The 19,590-nt window shown below is 37.9% G+C and overlaps 1 protein-coding gene across 1 annotated transcript; it reads right to left on the reverse strand.

Moving 5' to 3' along the window:
• Positions 1-116: 116 nt before the first annotated feature.
• On the reverse strand, positions 117-18,674 carry sfxn5b (sideroflexin 5b). Its single transcript, XM_074674618.1, has 14 exons — positions 18,362-18,674; positions 12,863-12,931; positions 11,221-11,298; positions 11,061-11,087; positions 10,895-10,949; positions 10,773-10,798; positions 10,578-10,631; positions 10,161-10,217; positions 7,756-7,821; positions 5,912-6,002; positions 5,519-5,634; positions 5,188-5,273; positions 3,409-3,526; positions 117-3,146 (listed from the first exon to the last, which is right to left on the reverse strand). Exons 1-14 carry the CDS (start codon positions 18,416-18,418, stop codon positions 3,069-3,071), a joined length of 978 nt encoding a protein of 325 aa, XP_074530719.1. The 5' UTR covers positions 18,419-18,674; the 3' UTR covers positions 117-3,068.
• Positions 18,675-19,590: the final 916 nt, after the last annotated feature.

The following is a 19,590-nucleotide window of genomic DNA, read 5'->3' on the forward strand; positions in this document are numbered from 1 at the left end:
AGGAAAAAAAATACTAACCCTGAGGCTGAATGCTCCACTGAGAAAATTGAAATTAAAAAAGTACAAAAGTAACAGGAAGAGAGATAGTTTTATTATATCTTACACAGATAAATGATTCACACTGTTTAGATTGCAAACATTTTAACAAAATTAAGGAAGAAGTATAATACAAAGAATCAGTCATCACATATATAAGTTTAATATTTTACAAAAAAAGGTAGTTCTTTAGGAATACAGCAGAAAGAAACAGTCAGTAGTTGGATTAAATGTCTTTCCTTCATTTAAAGACAGAAAGTTAGTGTGCAGTATTTGGCTACAGCAGGAAAAAAAATCAAAACATTAAATTCCAGCACGTTAATTCACATTAGATTGGTTAGAATAGGCTGTATGGCATTTACCAGTTTTACCAGTTATTTTACAATTAGTGTGTACAATGATATACATCTACAGCACAGTCTCCACGTTGGACATATTGAGTGAAGCCATAAACAGAGTGGCTTCACATTGCTAACAATGTGACATAATGTTTCAGTCTTCTGTCATCATACAGAATATTTCAGCAGTACGGGCTGGTCAGTGCAGAGTTCTCCACAAGATCTCACAGACTTTGATTTTATAATATGCTATAGAGACTAGAGCACTATCAATAATCTGAGTTTATTGCAGATACACATTAAAACTCAAAAACACTGGGTTAAAAATTTAACATGTCATTACAGCCACATCCTATCACTGACCTAACTCCATCTGGTCCTTTAATGAGGTCAGTATTGTTTTCTATTTGACACCCCTGATTAAAAATAACCAGCTTCAGACAGGAGCACCAGGTATATCAAGACATATGAGTAAAAACAGGTCAAAACATCCCATTAGTATTAGGTAACATGGCACAAGTATTGCATCTGAGATATGGTCACCCAATTTGGGACTGCCTCAGTCATTTTAAGGGTTGACGTCTGGAGTTTGTCCAGCAGAGGGCACTAGAGTTCTCGCTGCCAAACTCAGTGACTGTGAGACTTTTGATATCCCTGACCAAGGTGGTTTGTAGTATACCTTGTAAGAGCGAGTAATTCTGGCTCATCATAGTAATTTATATGAGGCTCTAAAACAAGCCAGATTTTTAGATGGCGAACGATCTGAGGGAGAAATGTTGCTGTAGGATTGATGGGATTATCATAGTGAAAAACAAGGAATCATATCTTATCTTATCTACGTAGAAGTGCCCTTTTTATTTTATTTTCGTGTGAGTTGCTTGGTTAGTTTACTTCATCTGTCCTGCAAAAATTATTCATATAAAAGAAAAACAATTATAAGTCACAACTGTTACAAAGGTGTAGACTAATTACAGAGACAGAGGAGAGTTATTTTATGAGAACTCTGTCTCTTTCATGGTGTTATGTATACATCTTTTGGGAAGCATTTCACTTAATGACAGATTTTTTAAGCTAAAAAATTGCAATATATTCCTTTAAAAGTCCATATGAGTTAAGGGTGAATTTTGCTCACCAAGCTACCATCTATCTCAGTAATTTGGACCTTACTATTACTCTCAAATTCCTCATAACTTACTCCAAATGTCAAGTGTTTCATTGGTACAAACAGCCAAATTCAACATAAGCAGGAGCTTTCAGTTATTGTCAACTTCTGCGCCCCCTGGTGGGAAAAAAATCTCCACACTGTTGTTCTTTCCTTTTTATTTTTTTATTTTTATTTTTTTTACTTAAATACCCTGTTTCATTATCATAGACAGATAAATCACTCATGGTGCATCTTTGTCATGGAAAATGCTGAATATTGCTCCTTATGCAGCACGCTCTAGACTAGTGGTTCTCAAATGGGGGTACGTGTACCCCTGGGGTTTGCAAGGGCACTCTAGGGGGTACGCAAGATTCAAAAATGTATATTCAAAAAAAATTTCAACCAAGAAAAATCTCTTAAACATAACTTATTCAATCAATGTTTGAATCCAAATAAGTTTAAGTTCTTAATCTGAGTACTTTATTCAATAAACACTAATAGTACAGCGCTTTTAAAAAAAAAAATTTCCAACCAAAACTAATTTGCGCTTGTTAGGGGGTACTTACTAGGGGTACGTCACTGAAAAAAGTTTGAAAACCACTGCTTTAGACCATCTGTCCAACACTGACACCCAAACAGCAAATTTGAGCGTTGAAGCAAGCCAGTGTTGAAGCTTATGTAGAGGCATCAGCAATGATTTTAATCAGTTTTATCTCTAGATAAAACCCTAAGGACTCTGGGAGGAGGACCACCCTGAATCAGTAGCCTTCTTCCATGATAATGATGTCAGAACTGCCACCCACCCAAGTCTCTTGCCAAAGTTTTTTTTTTTAGAAACAAATGAATAGAGATAAGATCATCTTTTTCATTCTATTAAAAAGAAATAGAAAATATGGAAGGAATACTGTAATTATGTTTTTTTAGGGGATGAAAAACACGACACCAAATTCCAACTTTATTGCTCAGAGTATGGTGGGTGTGTCAATAACAGTAGTTTGCTGATGAGGTTGCTGTATAATCACCTCAAAACCTGATATATCTTCCCATTACCTCTTTAGAGTAGACAAAAAGTGACTGATAGCAGGTTAAAAACTTTGATTATTGGATAAAAAATCAGCCTTCCTGGGAGTCAAATGGCATGACAAGTTAACAGCTAGTCGTAGATATATTTATCATATATGGGTTGGCATCAAAAAGTGGCCTCTGCTTGTCAAACACTGAGTTTTTTTAACATATATGTATCAAAATAATTTCAGTAGTTTCTACCCTGGTTTTACAGTATTTCAAAAGCACAGGTATGGGCAGCTTCAAAGAGCAGCTTCCTCGCTTTGGATAGCTACAGCTTCTGCCCAAACCTCAGAAGACTTTGTTACTGGCTGTTTTTAACACAGCTTTAGAGAGTATTGTTAGTACGTGCTAGTTCTCAGGCTCTGCCGAGAAGGAGAAACCAAACTGCAGGTGCTCCGTGACAGCTCCTCACAACCCAGCCTCATTTCCATACCTGCACCCTGTCCTCTGCTCTGCTCTGCTCTCCTACTCCGAGCCATCCATCATAAACCCTTGTTGTAGGTCACAACCTTACAATCTGTTGCCATGGCAATCTCTGGCTCCAGGCGAGACACCTCAATCTGCAAACAAGAAAGGTAAACACAGCAGGTAAAAACCAAGCTCCACATCTCTGCGAACGCTTTATATAAGCCTCACTTTGGCTTTTAACGAGACATAATAAGAGAGATCTGGGTGAGTCTGAGCTTTGTGGGTCATGTTAACCGTGTTTGTGCACTGGTGTATATGTAATCTGAATTTCCTCCCAGCTGCTTCCCTCAGCCATCTGGCCTTGAATCAGCAGCAGCAGCAGCAGAAGATGAGTTGGCGGATGATTTACTGTACCTGAGACATCTGGGGGAACAGGCTGATGGCCACAGGCAGGGAGAGGCCGAAGGTAACCAGACACACGACGCTGTGGATGGGCAGCAACAATCTGCGGTTGCTCTGCAGAAATCTCAGCCTGCAAAAGTCAAGAGAGAAGGATCAAAGTCTGCTCTGTGCATCGATCCCAGGTGACGAGGGAGGGTTATTTTTGGATCTGTTGGAAAAACATCCGTGTAGCAGGGTTTTTGGGGGGAGCTGTTTCCTACAGTCAGAGGGTGACTCTGTGACTCTGTGAAAGTTACAGTTCTGGGTTTAATGAGTCAGACCGCAGCTATTTTATTTACCTCCTGTCAGAAAATAAACAGAGACTCTGCCTTTAGTGAGGCTGATCAGTGTTCGAGAACACATTTAGATACAAAGGTTACATCCTTTTTTTAATAGCTGACTGTGACCCAATACCACTGAATAAATGTGTGCTAAGCACTTGAGGGCAGACCATATGTCGGCTCTGGGTCATTACGCATTATTAATGTTGTTATAATTCGACCAGAATCAAACCTACTTCAGCGAAAAGAACAGGAGCAATGACTGAAAAATAGATAAAGACAACTTTTAGCCTTTGTAAAAAATTAACTCATCAGCTTTGGGAATGAATGCAAAAGCTAGCTTCTATGCTAATGTCTCAGCTAGCATCTAGCAAGTGCTTAATTCGTTGGCGACTTACTAAAGAGCTAACATGACTCTACAGATTCATCTGTATTCATTAAACAGTGTCAGTTTTTGTTTAGCTAAAGCTAGCTGGTGCAGTGGGTCCTGCTAGCCAAAAATTAGCTTAAAGCTTTTCTGGTTTTTGTTTCCTTCAGTTTTGCCAACACTTTTGAACATTTTTGTTTATGTTACAACAAAACCAATGTCAGAATCTTTGCATCAGGTCTGTGGTCACACAGCAAAAGTTGGAGCCAGATTTTAACTTTATTTAGAATAAAAAATTATCTGATTATTGAGTTTCGTAATAAGGGCTCTTTGAGCTTGTGGCAGTGAGAGCACCGATAGGTGGCCTTCATCAAGTTGTCCTGTAAATGGTGGAGATTAACAGTTTTCTGATTGCTTTTCAGACTGTTATGATCCTTTTTTGTTTTGTTTTGTTTTGTTTTGTTTTTCTTTTGGAAAGCCAACAAGAGACTTTGGCAAATGAATTCAAAATTTAATTTGGCCAAATTGAAGCACTGACTTTTAGAGGGGTGGCATAACATACATGCACACAAAACTAGAAAAGCAAATAATGTGATATGGAAAATATTACAAAGTCAAATTCTTCCAACAAAATTTGGGGTATTCAGCAGTCATTTTTTTTAGAATATACCTCCTTTCAGAACGAGCGATTTATTTATTTATTTTACTGACCCATGCTACTAAATATATACATGGTGCACTTTATGTCTTCACTCTGACCAAGGTTTGATGCGTTTGTTTGTGTCGTAAATGTGATCACTCTGTCTGCAAGACTCAGTATACAGGTATAAATAAAGTAAAGTTGAGTTGAAGTTCTCAAATGTGAATATTTTGTAGTTTTTTTCCACTCTTAATAACAAAACTCAGAACATTTCGAGGATTAATGTTCATACAAGTCAAGTTACTGTAACATGACCTTTGGCTTTAGAGCATCCGATCTTTATTTCTGAAATTTTACCGACCAAAACAGAAATCAATGTAAACTTCACATCTAATGATTAAAAGACAAAAGAATCCTTTCTGGTAAGTTTATTCAACATCTATCTAGATTAAATCTTTACAAACCTCTCTAGGTAAGACATGATGATGGGGGGCAGGACAAAGATCGGCATGGGGAGGACCACACGTGTGAAGGCGGTCTCCATGATCGCCTGGGGGGAAACAAGAACATTGTGCACACGCTTCACTTCAAATACTGCAATGAGTTGGATTTAATTTTCCCTTCCATGGGATCAGATGTTTGCTGAGTGACAGGAGGGGAGCAGGAAATATTGCCTTTTCCTGTTATCAGCTGCCATCACATTAGCAACGAGATGTGAACGTAATTGACAGAATAACAAAGAGTGTAAACACACTGAGCTCAGTCAGGGGTGCTGAGGTGGAAAAAGCTGCTTACGTGTCTTGCAGCAACTTTTGAGGATCCCACCACGTTCCCGTTGTTGTCCAACACGTCGATGCCTTCAGAGAGCTCGTTGTGCCGCATCAGGCCGACGTTACAGATGTTTGCACTCGCTGAGGATGATACAAGGAAAAACTATTATTTACTACTTGAAACGTTTTCAGAAAGAGAAGGACAGATTATTAAAGCAGGGTAAACAAGCACGCTATAGAACAAACCAAATATATTTTAAAACATTCTCTTGAAGAAAAAGTGAACCAAAAATCTTTGGCACTGAAATCATAAAGCATTCTGAAAATCAAAAATAAAGTGTGACATCTGTAAGAAGTCTCCAGCCAGCAGAGGGCCCCACTCATGATCACTTTCACCAAGCGTCCTTTGTGAGCCTACCTACTGCTGGGAAGGGGACCAGTCTCTGAATGATCATTCTGGTGGCAGGGCTCAGCTTGTTGGCTTTCTGAATCAGAACATTCAGTCCCACCTAATGAAAACAAGAACAGTTTAAGGAAATCAAAGTAACACCAGATGAAAAAAAGGCTAGACCTCATTCATTCTTGAAAAAAGTCTGTTCCTAACTCTACTCATGCAGTTTTGAGGTAATTCTCATCAAAGTTTGCTCAGCTGGGACAGGAAGGAAAGAAAGAAACACTCTTACACACTTGAGTTCTGATATGTCAACGCAAAACAATTGGACTTAGTGTTTCCCTTCATTAAAAACCTTTTTGGTGTTGAGAGACCTTTAAAAATACATGATTAAAGAGTAGTCACCTTTTGTTTGAATCACCAAATGTTAAGCTTAAATTCAAAAGTATAAAATTATGAATATAGACTTTGAACTTCAGTTATTTTAGTTTTTCATAAATACCAGAACCAGCTTTATTAGCAAAGCAATCGTGAATCATTTTTAAAACTAATATATGTAAAAGATTCCATAGTAAAATAATGAAGACAACCTTAATTTTGCAAAAGAAGTTGAAATACAGTGTCCTTCTTCTATCTCAGAAAATTTGCCCCTCAGATCAGAGATCAAAACTTTTCTCTCCAAATCTCTAAATCTGGATCCTGTTTTCTATTACAGTGCCCCCTTCAGACAGTGTCTGATAAAGTGGTATTATTTTTAAATTTGTGTATATTTACTTCCGCCAAGGAGGTTATGTTTTCGGGAGAGTTTGTCTGTGAACATTATAGCTCAAAAAGTAACAAATGGATCTTGATGAAATTTTCAGGAAATGTTCAAAATGGGACAAGAAAGAAGTGATTAAATTTTGGGGGTGATCCAGATCACCGTCTGGATCCAGGATGTTTTTAAAAGATCCTTTACCATTGTGAGATGGGGCTGTTTTCACCATATGTGTATATAACTCCACCTTAAACGGTTTGATTGCTTTCCAAAACAATACAAGACAAGGTCACCATCATTTCTTACGGATGTAAAAGTACGATCCAGATCCTGTCAATATTCTGAAGACTAAGATCTGGATTATGAAATATGTACTGGGTCATCATAATTTTCAACACTGTCAGGTAAAAAGTTATCGTACAAACCTGCAACTAACACCAAATAGGACTTAAGTGTTGCGTCACAATCACAATATGCCTGATGGAGGTCTGCGCTCTCTGAGTGCTTTTCCAGTTTTACTACTGTGACTACAAAATGTAATGAAACAAATATGAATTAATTAATATATATTCCAGCAGCACAAGCTCTGTTTCAAATCAGCTAGAGTTTCTTTTTTCATAGTCTCACATCATTTAGTCCATATATGCTTTTTTTTCTCTTTTTGAATGTCTCTACTTCTCCTCTTTTACCTGTATGATTCAGAGTGTGCACACTGCAGTCTCTTGACATTAAGAGGAACACACTTGTGCTGTATGGGAACATGAAGCATGAGCTTCAGAGTCGCAAGGCTACGGTATTCATCTTTTCAATAACACAAGTACAAACAGATCCAGAATCTGCCCTGGCCTTCTCTCATAAATGCCAATAAAAAAAGGAAGGATGTTAGGAAGATGTTAGTTTCCGTAACATGCTTTAGATCAATCTCGACAAGAACATTTTTTTCATAATGACAGTAGCAAGAGCAGTAGATTCAAGATCATCAGCATCTCTCACACTGTTCAAAATCACTGCAACTCAGGACATTTGCAGTGTTATGTGCAGGTACAAATGAAAAAAAAATCAAACGGTATCCTGAAAGAGGGTGTTGATGTAACTAAACAAGAATCCCACTCACTGCAATAGAAACAGCGCTGGTCACAGCTCCTACATAGCCTTGAAGAAACTTGGATGTGGGCGTAGGCTGTGGAAGGACAAGGCAAACATTGTGTCATACCTTTATATAAGTGAGATAAAAAAAACAGATATTTACAACATATTCCATCTTCAGATGGGAGCTATTACAAGAAAAGATCTGGAGGAAACCCAGGCATGATTTTCTTGGGAGTATGACTGGGACAAAAACATTTCATGAACATCTTACAGTTTTTCTCAGTTCCTTTGGTTCATTTCTCAGATCAGAACTGGAATTCTTAAAACTGCTTGTTCAATCTTTCTATCATTGTGTCACTTGTGTATATAAAAAAAACAGTCTCTCATTTACAGAAGCGTATTGCATTCACTTGAAGAAAAAAAAAACAACTCAGGTTTTTCAGAGTAATTTATTCTTCGGTTTGTTTTTTGTGGTAATTAATTTTGTTTTTCTAATTAATATTTTTTATTGGTTTGTTTTTTGTTATAATTTTTTCTGTTTTTCGTGGTAATTTTTTCCTCCTGTTTTTAGGAGTAATTTTTTTTCCTGAAGTATCGAGCTACTTCAAAATCCCGCAAGAACCTCCAACCTGCTGTTTTTCGTGGTAATTTTTTCCTCCTGTTTTTAGGAATATTTTTTTTCCCTGAAGTATCGAGCTACTTTGAAGATTTTTGTTGTGATGTGGATGAAAATATGTGGCCCAGCAGGAACATAAGGAGGTGTAGGAAGACTGCACTGACCTGTAGTTTACACAGCACTACATGAACAGTTTTGCCTAAAGAGACTGTTCTATGTTCACATTTCTACCTTTTTTTTAAAAATTTTTCTTTGTGCTATGCCATGCTTTTTTCTCCTTTCTGTATCAATGATGGGGTCAGTAAACAAATTATAGCACAAACAGTGGAAGAGAAAATGGGAAATTTCTCCAGTCTCTTGTAATCAATCTCCCACATTCACCAAGATGTAACTTACTATTTACAATAACTGTCATCAAAACTTTAGGCATAGTCTACAGATTACACTTTTATACTGACAACCTGACTAAGCACTTTGACTGTCCTATCCATTCCATACATAATGACACAAGGACTCGTCATTCTCATGCACTGACATGTTCATTAAGCTATGGTGTACGATTTGGAAGCTTTGTACATCTTACTAACACCGTTTATACGGCTTTTACTGTCTTATGGTCCATATAAAGACCAAAAAGAATGAAAAAAATCCATTCAGTATATCAGCTAGAAAGCTGCATACTAGTTGACACTAGTTGATACTAGTTGGCCCGTGAGTCCATCCGATCCCCTGACGCCCTCGTGCCGCACTGTACTGCCCATGGTCCCACCTCGTCCTTCCCCACTACCCCTCTCACGTCAGCTAGCTGCTCAGCTACTGAATTGTCATGGAGCCAGAGAAGACCGAAACCAGGAAGCTGTTACTGTTACCCTCCACAGGGAAGGGAAAACGAAAAAGTTTCAAGGAAAAGGCTGAAGCAAGGAAGAATTATGAGCGATACAGGTGCCAACAGAGACTGAATATTGGAGAAATGTACGACCAGTGGAAAAAGCTGCAGAGGGATTAGGGACTGAAGACTGACGCTGAGACAGCTGAGTTTCTGTTGAACAGGTAATGACTTTGTTCACTACAGTGGGAGATGTCATCTGAATAACTCTGGTTAGTCTGAACCTGTACTGGCTAATGACTGAACTCTGCTGGTCGGAACAGGTCGGCTCTGTCAATAGGTTTTAGCATAAGTTAGCCACACATCTTTAACATTGTATACTGAGCTGGTGAAGACACGCCGAGAAAGGTAAAGCCTCGCCCACAGTCGGCTCTGCTCTGATCAGCTGGCAGTGGCAACACCAGACCTGCTTCGCCGGCTAATTCATGGTTTTGTTCGCGCCGGTCCAATTGAAAAAGCTACCACTGTGTGTTACAAGGAGGATGACTGTCTTGTTTGTTACATTTTCTACAGGCCGGCTTCTTGCTCTGTCTGAGGGGGAATGTTGTTAGGAGGCGAAGAAGGGCCACACGAGCTGGGGGACGGGATCCTGGAACACGGAGGGGAGGGATGAGTGAGGCTGCGTTTCTCAAATGTGTCTCATCAGCCAAACTGGGTTCCAGATCGTAAACCATAGCTTTAACATAGAAATTTACTTTTTAAAGATGACCTAAGAATTTTGAGAACAAGACAAGGTTTTTGCAGGTAATCCATGGTGTTTCGCCATTTGTACAAACTGTTTTGAAAAATGCATTGACTGTTTTGAAGATGGCGGGGATGATTCAAGAAATGTACCAAAGCGACTGAGAAAAACTGTAAGCACTGAATTTTGTCTTTCCTGAAGGTTTTTGGGAAGAGTGAAGACTTTGATTTGGTAAGAAGTGCCTACCTTTGTGGCATTTCGGTTAGCATAGTTGACGCAAGCATTATGACTCTGGTTCAGCCACTGTGGGCAAAACAGACGGTTATAAGAAAGGGAGGAAGGTTAAAGGGATGAATGAAGAAAAGAGAAATTAGATAGATAGATAGATAGATAGATAGATAGATAGATAGATAGATAGATAGATAGATAGATAGATAGATAGATAGATAGATAGATAGATAGATAGATTTGCAGTACATGTTACTGTAAAAACAACAGCATACAGAAAGAAGCAAACAGCAGCAGCTCTTCATTTATAAAATCCTTGTTCCAGCGCTAAACACGAGGGAAATAAATATCTGCATGTCAGCAATAAAAAGCGCGCTTACCAGACGGTCGACAGTAAATGCAATGGACTAACAATATGTTACTGATTTACAGTACCTGCCATATAATGGTAGACAGCACAGTCTGATTTGGGAGGAGAAGGCCAATGACCTAGATGAGACCAGGGAATAAGAGCTTATTTCTGGGTAAAATAAGTCCAAAGTCTCATGTCATTAGTTCCCAAACATGACCATGTAAATGGGTATCTGCACAGTCCGCTTTCAATGAAAAATGATTTCATATGAGACTTACAATCGGTGTTCCAAATGGCACATAACCTGCACAAGCCAAGAGGTGATTTTCAGTTTAAAAATGATGAAAAAAATGGCGTAAACTTCAACAACTTCATCAAAGATCTTCATGTGAGGTCATACCTGACATTCGAAATGGCATGAAGATCTTCTCTCCTGTGTCAGGATGAATGATGGCCTGCGTGCAGAGAGCAAGGCATCATCCTCATGCTGCCAGGAGCCCACAGGCTTCAATGTATGGAGGTGTAGTTCACCTGAGCTGATGTATGACGGGCGGGGAGTCACTTACCTGCTTGATCTTCTGGGCTTCCCACAGCTGCTCGGGTGAGGAGGGCAAAGGAAGAAAAGAGACGCAATTAATCTTCAGGTCTACAACCTTGATGAGGATGGTATCATATTACACTACAACACACTTTGTCATGTCTCTCAGGGACTTCAGTGAACCTTACCTGAAGATCAGAGACTCCAGGTGGGAGGGTGCCATGTTTGTAGTCATCAAGTAGTTTGATGCTTTCTTTTAACTGTTTCTACAAACAGAGAAAACAGACACAAACCATATTAGACTAAGAATGAGAGCTAAAAATGTACTATTGTTAAATTATATAGCTAATACTTAACTACAGAGCCTATTTTTTAATTTGAGTATATTTTTCTGAACATTTTTAAGATTAAAGTGTTTTAAATAGGGATAGGTATTAACAAGATTTTACTGATACCAATGTGCTTATTAATTCTGCTTATTGATGTAATTTTTATATTGAATCCATTATCAATTCCTCCAACATATTACTGAGTTTAAAAGTGAATAATTATGAAATTGGTCACTGGGTCTTGATATCTCTGGAGGTAAATAAATAAAAATAAGTGAAAATCGTACATAATGTGACGTTGATGTACTGTATTGTTATATATTATTGACTGAAGTAGGCCATCTAGTGTCTTAAAGTGGTTATAGCAATGCTTTGAGTTGTTAGTAACATTAGGCATTGCCATGCTATGTTAAGTTAGCCTATGTTCCTCTTTGGAAAACATTAGCCTATTTGATATTTAGTGTTCACAGTGTTTTTTACAATGAGTAATTGTGGTGTGTTATTGTTATGAAAGTTAAAATTCTGCTAAGTTATACTTATGTATGCTAACCGCTAGCATATCAATGCAATTTCCTTTATACGTTAGCATCAAGATAGCTCTATGTTTTCTATGTTGTTTTTGGTACATTAGGAGATGTATAACATGTTGAATGTACTGTACATGAATCTAAAAAGTATTTCACATTTCTTTGTGAGTTCAGTCCTTTAGTAAAACTTCAAGCAGAAAATCCTGAATCAGCGTTTCCTCAGAAAACTGTTTTCTAACTTCCAAGCTAAGATGGCTGCAGCAGACTAGTCAACGCAAGGCCCGGCAGCTTTTGCATTGTGTAAAGAATCATTAAGGGGATTATTAAGCACAAAGACCAATGATGCCAATGGACTGAAACAGTTCTTATTGATTCTTAACAGGAACCGGTTCTCGATACCCATCCCTAGTTTTAACCCTCCTTCTTTGACGGGAAAAACAACTTGATTAATTTGGTCAATTTTTCTAATTTACAAAGATTAGAAGCTACTTCTTAGATTTTGTTCAAAAGGCAATGTGCCTTGTCTCTTTGCTGATATTGATCAAAATTATGAAATAAAAACAGTCAATCTTGTAACATATGGACTTTCTTACTTTTGTAGATAAGTAATCAAAGGACTCCAATATTAGAACTCTTTGCCTCCTTTATAAACTACCAGGAGCTTTAATTGTTGAGACAATTCTCCTTTTTCTTAAGTGATACCAAAAACCTGTGATAATCTTCCAGAATTAGGAGAAAATCATAAACTGTGAGAAAAACTAAGGAAGAAAACTCAACCATACAGATCAAACCTTGACTCTACAAATGATGGAAATGAACAAAAAAAGTGTCATCTGCCTCTAAATGATGGTTATAGGAGCTTTTCTCCATTACTAAGTATTTAAACATGCTCAAAACCTTTTTGCTGTTGTTGTTATAGAAACCATGTATCATATTCCAGCCAAGTTTATGGATACTTGTCGAGAAAAGTTTACCTCAGATACGAACAGGGTGCTGGGGTCAATGATGTCAATGAAGTGTCTGAGACGTCCAAAGAATGAACCCTGAAAAAAAAAACAGCATGAGAGAGTTAATTCTTTATAAAATGAGTGACCACCCTCCTCTCTGTGAAGTCAAAGTCCCTGAAAGTCTGAACTGATTCATCCGTGCTCACTTTGTCAAAGTTTCATTATAAAAGAACCCTGAGGAACGTTGGGCTTTGGTACAAGCTTTAAACACGTCAGTTAATTTTAAAACACTCTGATAAAGCTCATCTGTTTCCTCTGTTACCTGCCACGGCCATGAGTGTAAATCTGGCAAAGAGTAATGAATCTTTTTACACATTAACAAACACTCCTTGGTTGTATCAAAGCCAAAACTCTCATAAACAAGAACTTTGTGTCTGATTATTTAAATTTGCAAATTGTGATGTGCAGTTTGATTCTATTTTGATGGCTGTGCTATAGATATAACTGAAGATGGATTAAATAAGGGAGATTTGCTCAGTTTGGCTCAAAAACAAATTAAAAACAGCTTGGACTTGGTGGTGTGAATTTACCAATCTCTCTGCCTACATGCAAAACGTTATGTGTTTTCCCAAAATGCCTTTATCTTCATCTTTAAAACATTTGCTCTAAACGCAAAGACACCGCGCTGCAATAAAAATCTTTGAATCATTAGTAAGACACCTTTGAAGTTTGACACTTGACACTGGAGGTCAGCCAGTATTGGCTTATCAGGGCTGATACTGAATTTAGTAGATGCTACACCTGTGCTTGTCTACACTTTAACACGAATCAACCCGCTGTACAAATGCTCTGAGTTTCCTTTAAGTGAAAGTAGCATCAGAAGTTTGCTGTACATTATGTGACACACTTGCAGCAGAACCAATGTAACAAACCTTCCTATTTATTCAGTTTGATTAGGGGTCTTTAAAATGAAATGTGACACTAGGGATGGGTATCTTTCACATTTGAAACAATAAGGTACCAGTTCCCCTTACCTGGCAATCGGTATCTGTACTCAACGGGACCATTTTTTGGTAATTCTTTGTGTTTATGTGGTAAAATTTATTAATTTGTTTATTAATAAAATCTCAGAGGTTTTAAATTGAACATATTTATTCTTCAATATGTAACCTTGCAATGCTGTGTTCATGGCCAGCGTGGTAAATCGCCTACTCTTCCACTCCCTCACAGTCACAAGGATGCATTTAGGTACCTAAACATGGTACCTTTTAATTTTACGTGAATCGGTGCCCAGTGATTTTGACAGAATTCGGTTGGTACCTACAAAAGTACCTGATTCAGTACCCATCCCTAGCTGACACAGATAATTGGCTAAATGTTGAATAATGATGCTAAATAATCATGCTGATAATCAGTAGGGATTGGTACCAAATTAGGGACTTTTATAGGTATAGACCGAATTCTGTCAAAAGTACCAGGTACTGATTCAAGTAAAATCAAAAAGTACCATGGTTAAGTACCTAAACACATCCTTGTGACTGTGAGAGAGTGGAATAGTAGGCTATTTTCCATGGTGGACATGAACACAGCATTACAAGGTTACATGTCAAAGAAGAAATATGTTAAACTGAATAAAATGAGCTTCTGTTGTCAAACAAATTGATATTTTTTACCACATAAACACAAAAAAGTACTGAAAATTGGTACCGTTGAGTACCAATAATGTTTGCCAGGTGCTGGGTATCGGTACCATATAATTTCAAATGTAAAGAGTACCCATCCTTAATAATCAGTCAACCTCTTCTCCACACAGTGTTGTTTCCAAAGGCAAAGATTACATGTCGTAGAATAAATCTTTGCTATTTTAACAAAAGAAAGATCAAGTAATACATTTTACCACTTTAAGAAAATGGTTTGTTTATTCTCAGTGGTAAAAAAAAAAAATGTTTGTAAAAAGTAGAAAAACTGTGAAAAAATTGCTTCCCTCACTTGAAAATAGAGCAAGATATGACAACCAAAAAAGGTGCTGTTTGGGTAAATCTTTCTAGATTAAGACCGATCTTTAGTAGGTTTACTTTCAGCAAACACATTCCCCAGTGTGGGGTTCAGAGCTGCTGGTCAAGCTCCCTCTTTTGGTTCCCCTGGCTGTCTTCATCAGAATGCCAATTTGCGAAGTATGTGTGCCAACAGTCTGAAAAGGCCCCGCGGAGCTCAATGCCAAGAATCTCTTTGGCGAACTGGCTGGACAAAAACCTGGTAGCTTCAATCAGTTTCCTTCAGAGACATTTATCAGTTATGAAGGGCAGAAACACAGTGGAACAAACCCCTTTGTGCCCTCATTATCCGTTCAGCACCGAGTCTTAATTACAATGACTGGAAACAATATCCATTCCCCCTCAAGACTGCAAATAAAGCGTCTATCTGCACTGTATCTACGGATCTCCAGACACTGCTATTCCTCCATCAAGCGTCTCCTCCTCTGACAGGCCATATGTGCTGCAGTGCTGTTTTGTAAGAGTGGGGTAGAGTGAGGATCCATGTGAGGAGCCGGCTTTAATTATGCATGAGTTTCAGCTCCCTGGAGAGTACACAACAAGGCTGGCAGAGACGGAGCACGGAAGCAAGCACACACAAACTGAGCAAGATTTATGCTGATTCAAGGACTGGCCTAATTTTAAATGCTTTGATGCAAGGAACTGAAAGTATTACACCACCTTCATCAAACTGTTATGAGCTGAAGGTTGAAGATGGGAAGATACAAGGATTACTGGGGGTCTAACAGCAAAGATCTTCATAAGAACACATGAATGTACCATTGGAGCCAATCCACAAACTCCTCCTTTAATTAGAAATAGTTTATGGCAGTAATTCATTTGAGACCAAGGGTGTAAATTAAGTGTTACTGATGCTCTCTGTGAACCATTTAATATCCCGTGTTAATCAGCGTGTTCATGACATCCAGACTTTTCTTTTAAGGTCCAGTCCGACTTTAACGTCTCTTAGTAGTTTCTTCACTTCTTAGTTTGTGGTCCTGTAAATTAATTCTTTGCAGCCGCTCTGTCTCTTTGTGATTGTTTTGCATCCCACTGGAGTCATTTTATATCATTTGGAGTCAATTTGAGTCAATTTATTTAAGTTGTTTTCCTTCAAAATGCATTTTGGTTTATCTTTTACTGGAATGCTGAGTATCATTGTGAAACTTCGACTTTCTGACCATTTTGCATCCCTGTTCCTCTCTGTTGCTGATATCTTTCCATGTCAGTTCATGCTTAGGGATCTCTCTCTGTATCTTGATGTAGATTTTTTTTTCATGTCTAGTTACTATTTTGCATCCCTCTATAAAGTAATTTGATGTGTCAATGGTTGGTTTTAACAAGTCTGTTGTTCTTGTGTTCCTCTGAAGTCATTTTGCACCCTTTTGATTCCTGTGGTTGTTGTTTTTTTTTTACATCTTTGAAGCTGTTCAGTGTTTTTTTTCCTAATCATAAAAACATTTTATCAGACTTCTTTTTGTTTGTTTTTGTGACTATTTTGCATCCCAAATGATCATATTTAATCTGTACAGGGGATTTTTCAAACCATTTGTGTCCTTTTGGTACTTTTCTGCCCCAATGTTGTGTTCTTTGTAGTCATGTCAGGACCATTTGGCATCCCTATGTGGTGAATTTGCATCTCCTTATGGCTATCACTTTATGTCATTTTAAAGCTGTTCTTTGTTTACAATGTGCCTTGCTGTATTTCATATGAAATCTTTCAGACGTTAATTGAAGAAGGAGCTAATTAATTAAGCATCTAGGTAACTATTTTGCATCCCTACATCATCCATATTTGTCTCTTTTACTTGTCTCTTAGTAGCTGTTGTAAGTTTTTTAGTCAACCTTTGCTATACTGTGTCGCTTATGGTTGTCATCATCTTGATTTTTGCCATTCTTTGATTTCTTATGTCGCTTCTTGTGGTCTATTTGTATTTCCAAATTCATCTTCTTCTTGTTGTTACCTCCACCAGGGAGGTTATGCTTTTGGGAGAGTTTGTCTGTTTGCTTGTTTGTCTGTGAACGACATAACTCAAAAAGTAACAAACGGATCTTGATGAAATTTTCAGGAAATGTTCAAAATGGGATAAGAAAGAAGTGATTAAATTTTGGAGATGATCTGGATCACCGTCTGGATCCAGGATGTTTTAAAAGATTATTTATCATTGTGAGACCTCACGTTTTCACCATATGTGTATATAACTCCACAATTAATGGTCGGATTGCTTTGCAAAATAATACAAGACAAGGTCACCGTAATTTTTGACAGATGTAAAAGTACGATCCAGATCCTGGCAATATTCTGGATACTAATATCTGGAATATGAAATATGTACTGGTTCATTATAATTTTCAACACTGTCAGGTAACAAATTATCGTACAAACCTGCAGCTAACACCAAATTGTAGCAGACAGTCTGCTGAAAGGGAGTATAACATTAAAGTAGGACTAAACTGTTGTGTGACATTCAAAATATGTCTTGTGGAGGTCTTTGCTCTCTGAGTGCTTTTCTAGTTTTACATGCATTTGGGACTTTTGCACCCCTACCTTCTATGATGATAATGTGTCTTAAGTTTGATCAAAAATCAAAATATAAATTTCCAAAAAATATTCTCCTTTGCTGACCTTTGAGCATTTTGTGTGTTTGTCTGAATCTTGTCCCACTTCCTTTGACAACAGTTGTATACCAGTTTATACAAGTTGCAACCAACAGCTTCCAACAACTGTAGTTACTTATTTAAACAACCTTCGCTCCGTGAGGCACCATCAGCGAATCATTTCCTTGGGGCCACTGTTTGATAAATGGCCTCCAGGGAAAGAGCCCCAGGAATTTACATGTACTTCATGCAGCTTCCTCAGCTCATGTGCCACCAGAGTGAACGTGAAGGTCACATTATCTTTCAAGGCTGACCAATGCAAATCCATCTCTGAGGATGAAAAAATGAGTAATGGACTTCAGATAAGAAGAGACAGCCTATAAATCTCGATCACAAGTGGGGCTATGGTTAGTGTGCCAAAGGCATCCTGGAAGAAAAATACATGTCTAAGTGTTTGGACAAACCGGATGGGTTATTTTTTAAAAATCATCAAAACAAAGTGTCAAATGAGGCGACTATCTGAATCTGACGCGCTGGATCTCGGTATCTTGGCTGCTGAGCACCGTGAGAATAATCAGAGGAGATGTAAACAGCGATATGATTCATCAGACAGACATTATTCCCCTCAATAAAGCTCTGCTCAGCATGCAACTCATCCAATTACAGCAGAAGTTCATCTACAGAGGAAGTTGTTGCGGTTTCGATCCAAAGAATCGGAGCGCAGATCAAAGGCAACTTTCGCTGCAAAGTGTGAGCATCCGGAGCAGCCTGAGCGGAGCAGGAGAAGGAGCAGGGCGGAGGAGGAGGAGGAGGAGGATGGGGCTGTTTTTCACCCGAGAGCCTAGAAAACAAATTGTCATTAAGGCACATTTCACGGAGCGTGGGGAGGACTCACCTGGTCGTATCGGGCTCCTCCGAGCAGGAAAGCAGGACATGCTGCAGATTCCGCCATGACACCGAACTATTTATTTATTAATGAACTGAATCATGAACGGGTTTCCAACTAGAGCGAACTACAGTCAATGTGAAACTAGTGGAGCACCGAGCCGCTTTGTCTGCCGGGAGCTGTAGTCTCCTCCTTTACATTAGCACTGGCAAAGTTGAAGCGCATGACTACACATCCCAAATAATCGATAAGGTGAAAGCTATTGCATAACTGTTCGGATTGATCTTGGGAGAGATAACAGTTGATGCACCCATAGGTGCCCAATTAATCATTGTGTGAGGAGGCGTGGCCTAAAGAAAGAAACATGACAGGGTGAAGTATGACCAGCTGGACAGCTCACTGGACCACTTCAAAATAAGACACAAAGACACAATAACCTGAGGCACCAGGAGAGAAACATCTGTCACAGCAAGGAGCGTCTTTATCACGCCCCTGTCGTTAAATGACCGAGAGGAGGAGACCTTTGTTCATGGATTAGATCCATTTATGCATCAGTCTTTTAGATTACATGCATTAGTTTCATATCCTGTAGATTTATAGAGGGGATAAACACACCTGAGGGTGAATTTATATAAAGCAACATTTATATAAATGTGGGAAACTAAAGTTTTGGGGCTGTTATTTTTTATTTCATATCCAATTAGTTTATTTAAATTCTAAAAAAAAAAAATACTGTGCATTGTTCCTTTATATTGGTAGTGAGGTAAAAACAGCAACAGAGCAGATTAAATCAGACAATCAGAAAAAGCTTTGTTAGAAAATGAGAGAAAATATGAGTTAAACAAAGAAAAATCTGAGTATTAACACTAAAAAAGGTACAAAAATTACAACAAAATGGTTAAAATAATAAAAAAATAATAATAACGTAAATAATGATAAATATTCAATTATAAAACATAAAAAATATGATTAAAAATACCACAGTATTAGCAAAACTATTATCAAATTAAGATCAGAAATTAAAATTTAGGATTGTCTTAATAGTGTAATAGTGTTTAAGTTGCTTTTGCTGATTTCTGGGGAATTTTTATCATAACTTACAGCACAAGTAATTTACTTTTTAATACATTTTGTGACACTTGAATAAAAAAAAATCTGTTAAATCTGATGTTTTTCAAGCCTGAACTATCTCATAACGTTAAAAGTTGTTTATAACGGCAAGCACATCAGAGGTGCTT

This window comes from Halichoeres trimaculatus, unplaced genomic scaffold (genome assembly GCF_033239565.1).
Source record: "Halichoeres trimaculatus isolate MK-OKI-2021-1 unplaced genomic scaffold, fHalTri1.1 fHalTri1_scaffold_7, whole genome shotgun sequence".
Classification (NCBI taxonomy): Eukaryota; Metazoa; Chordata; class Actinopteri; order Labriformes; family Labridae; genus Halichoeres; species Halichoeres trimaculatus.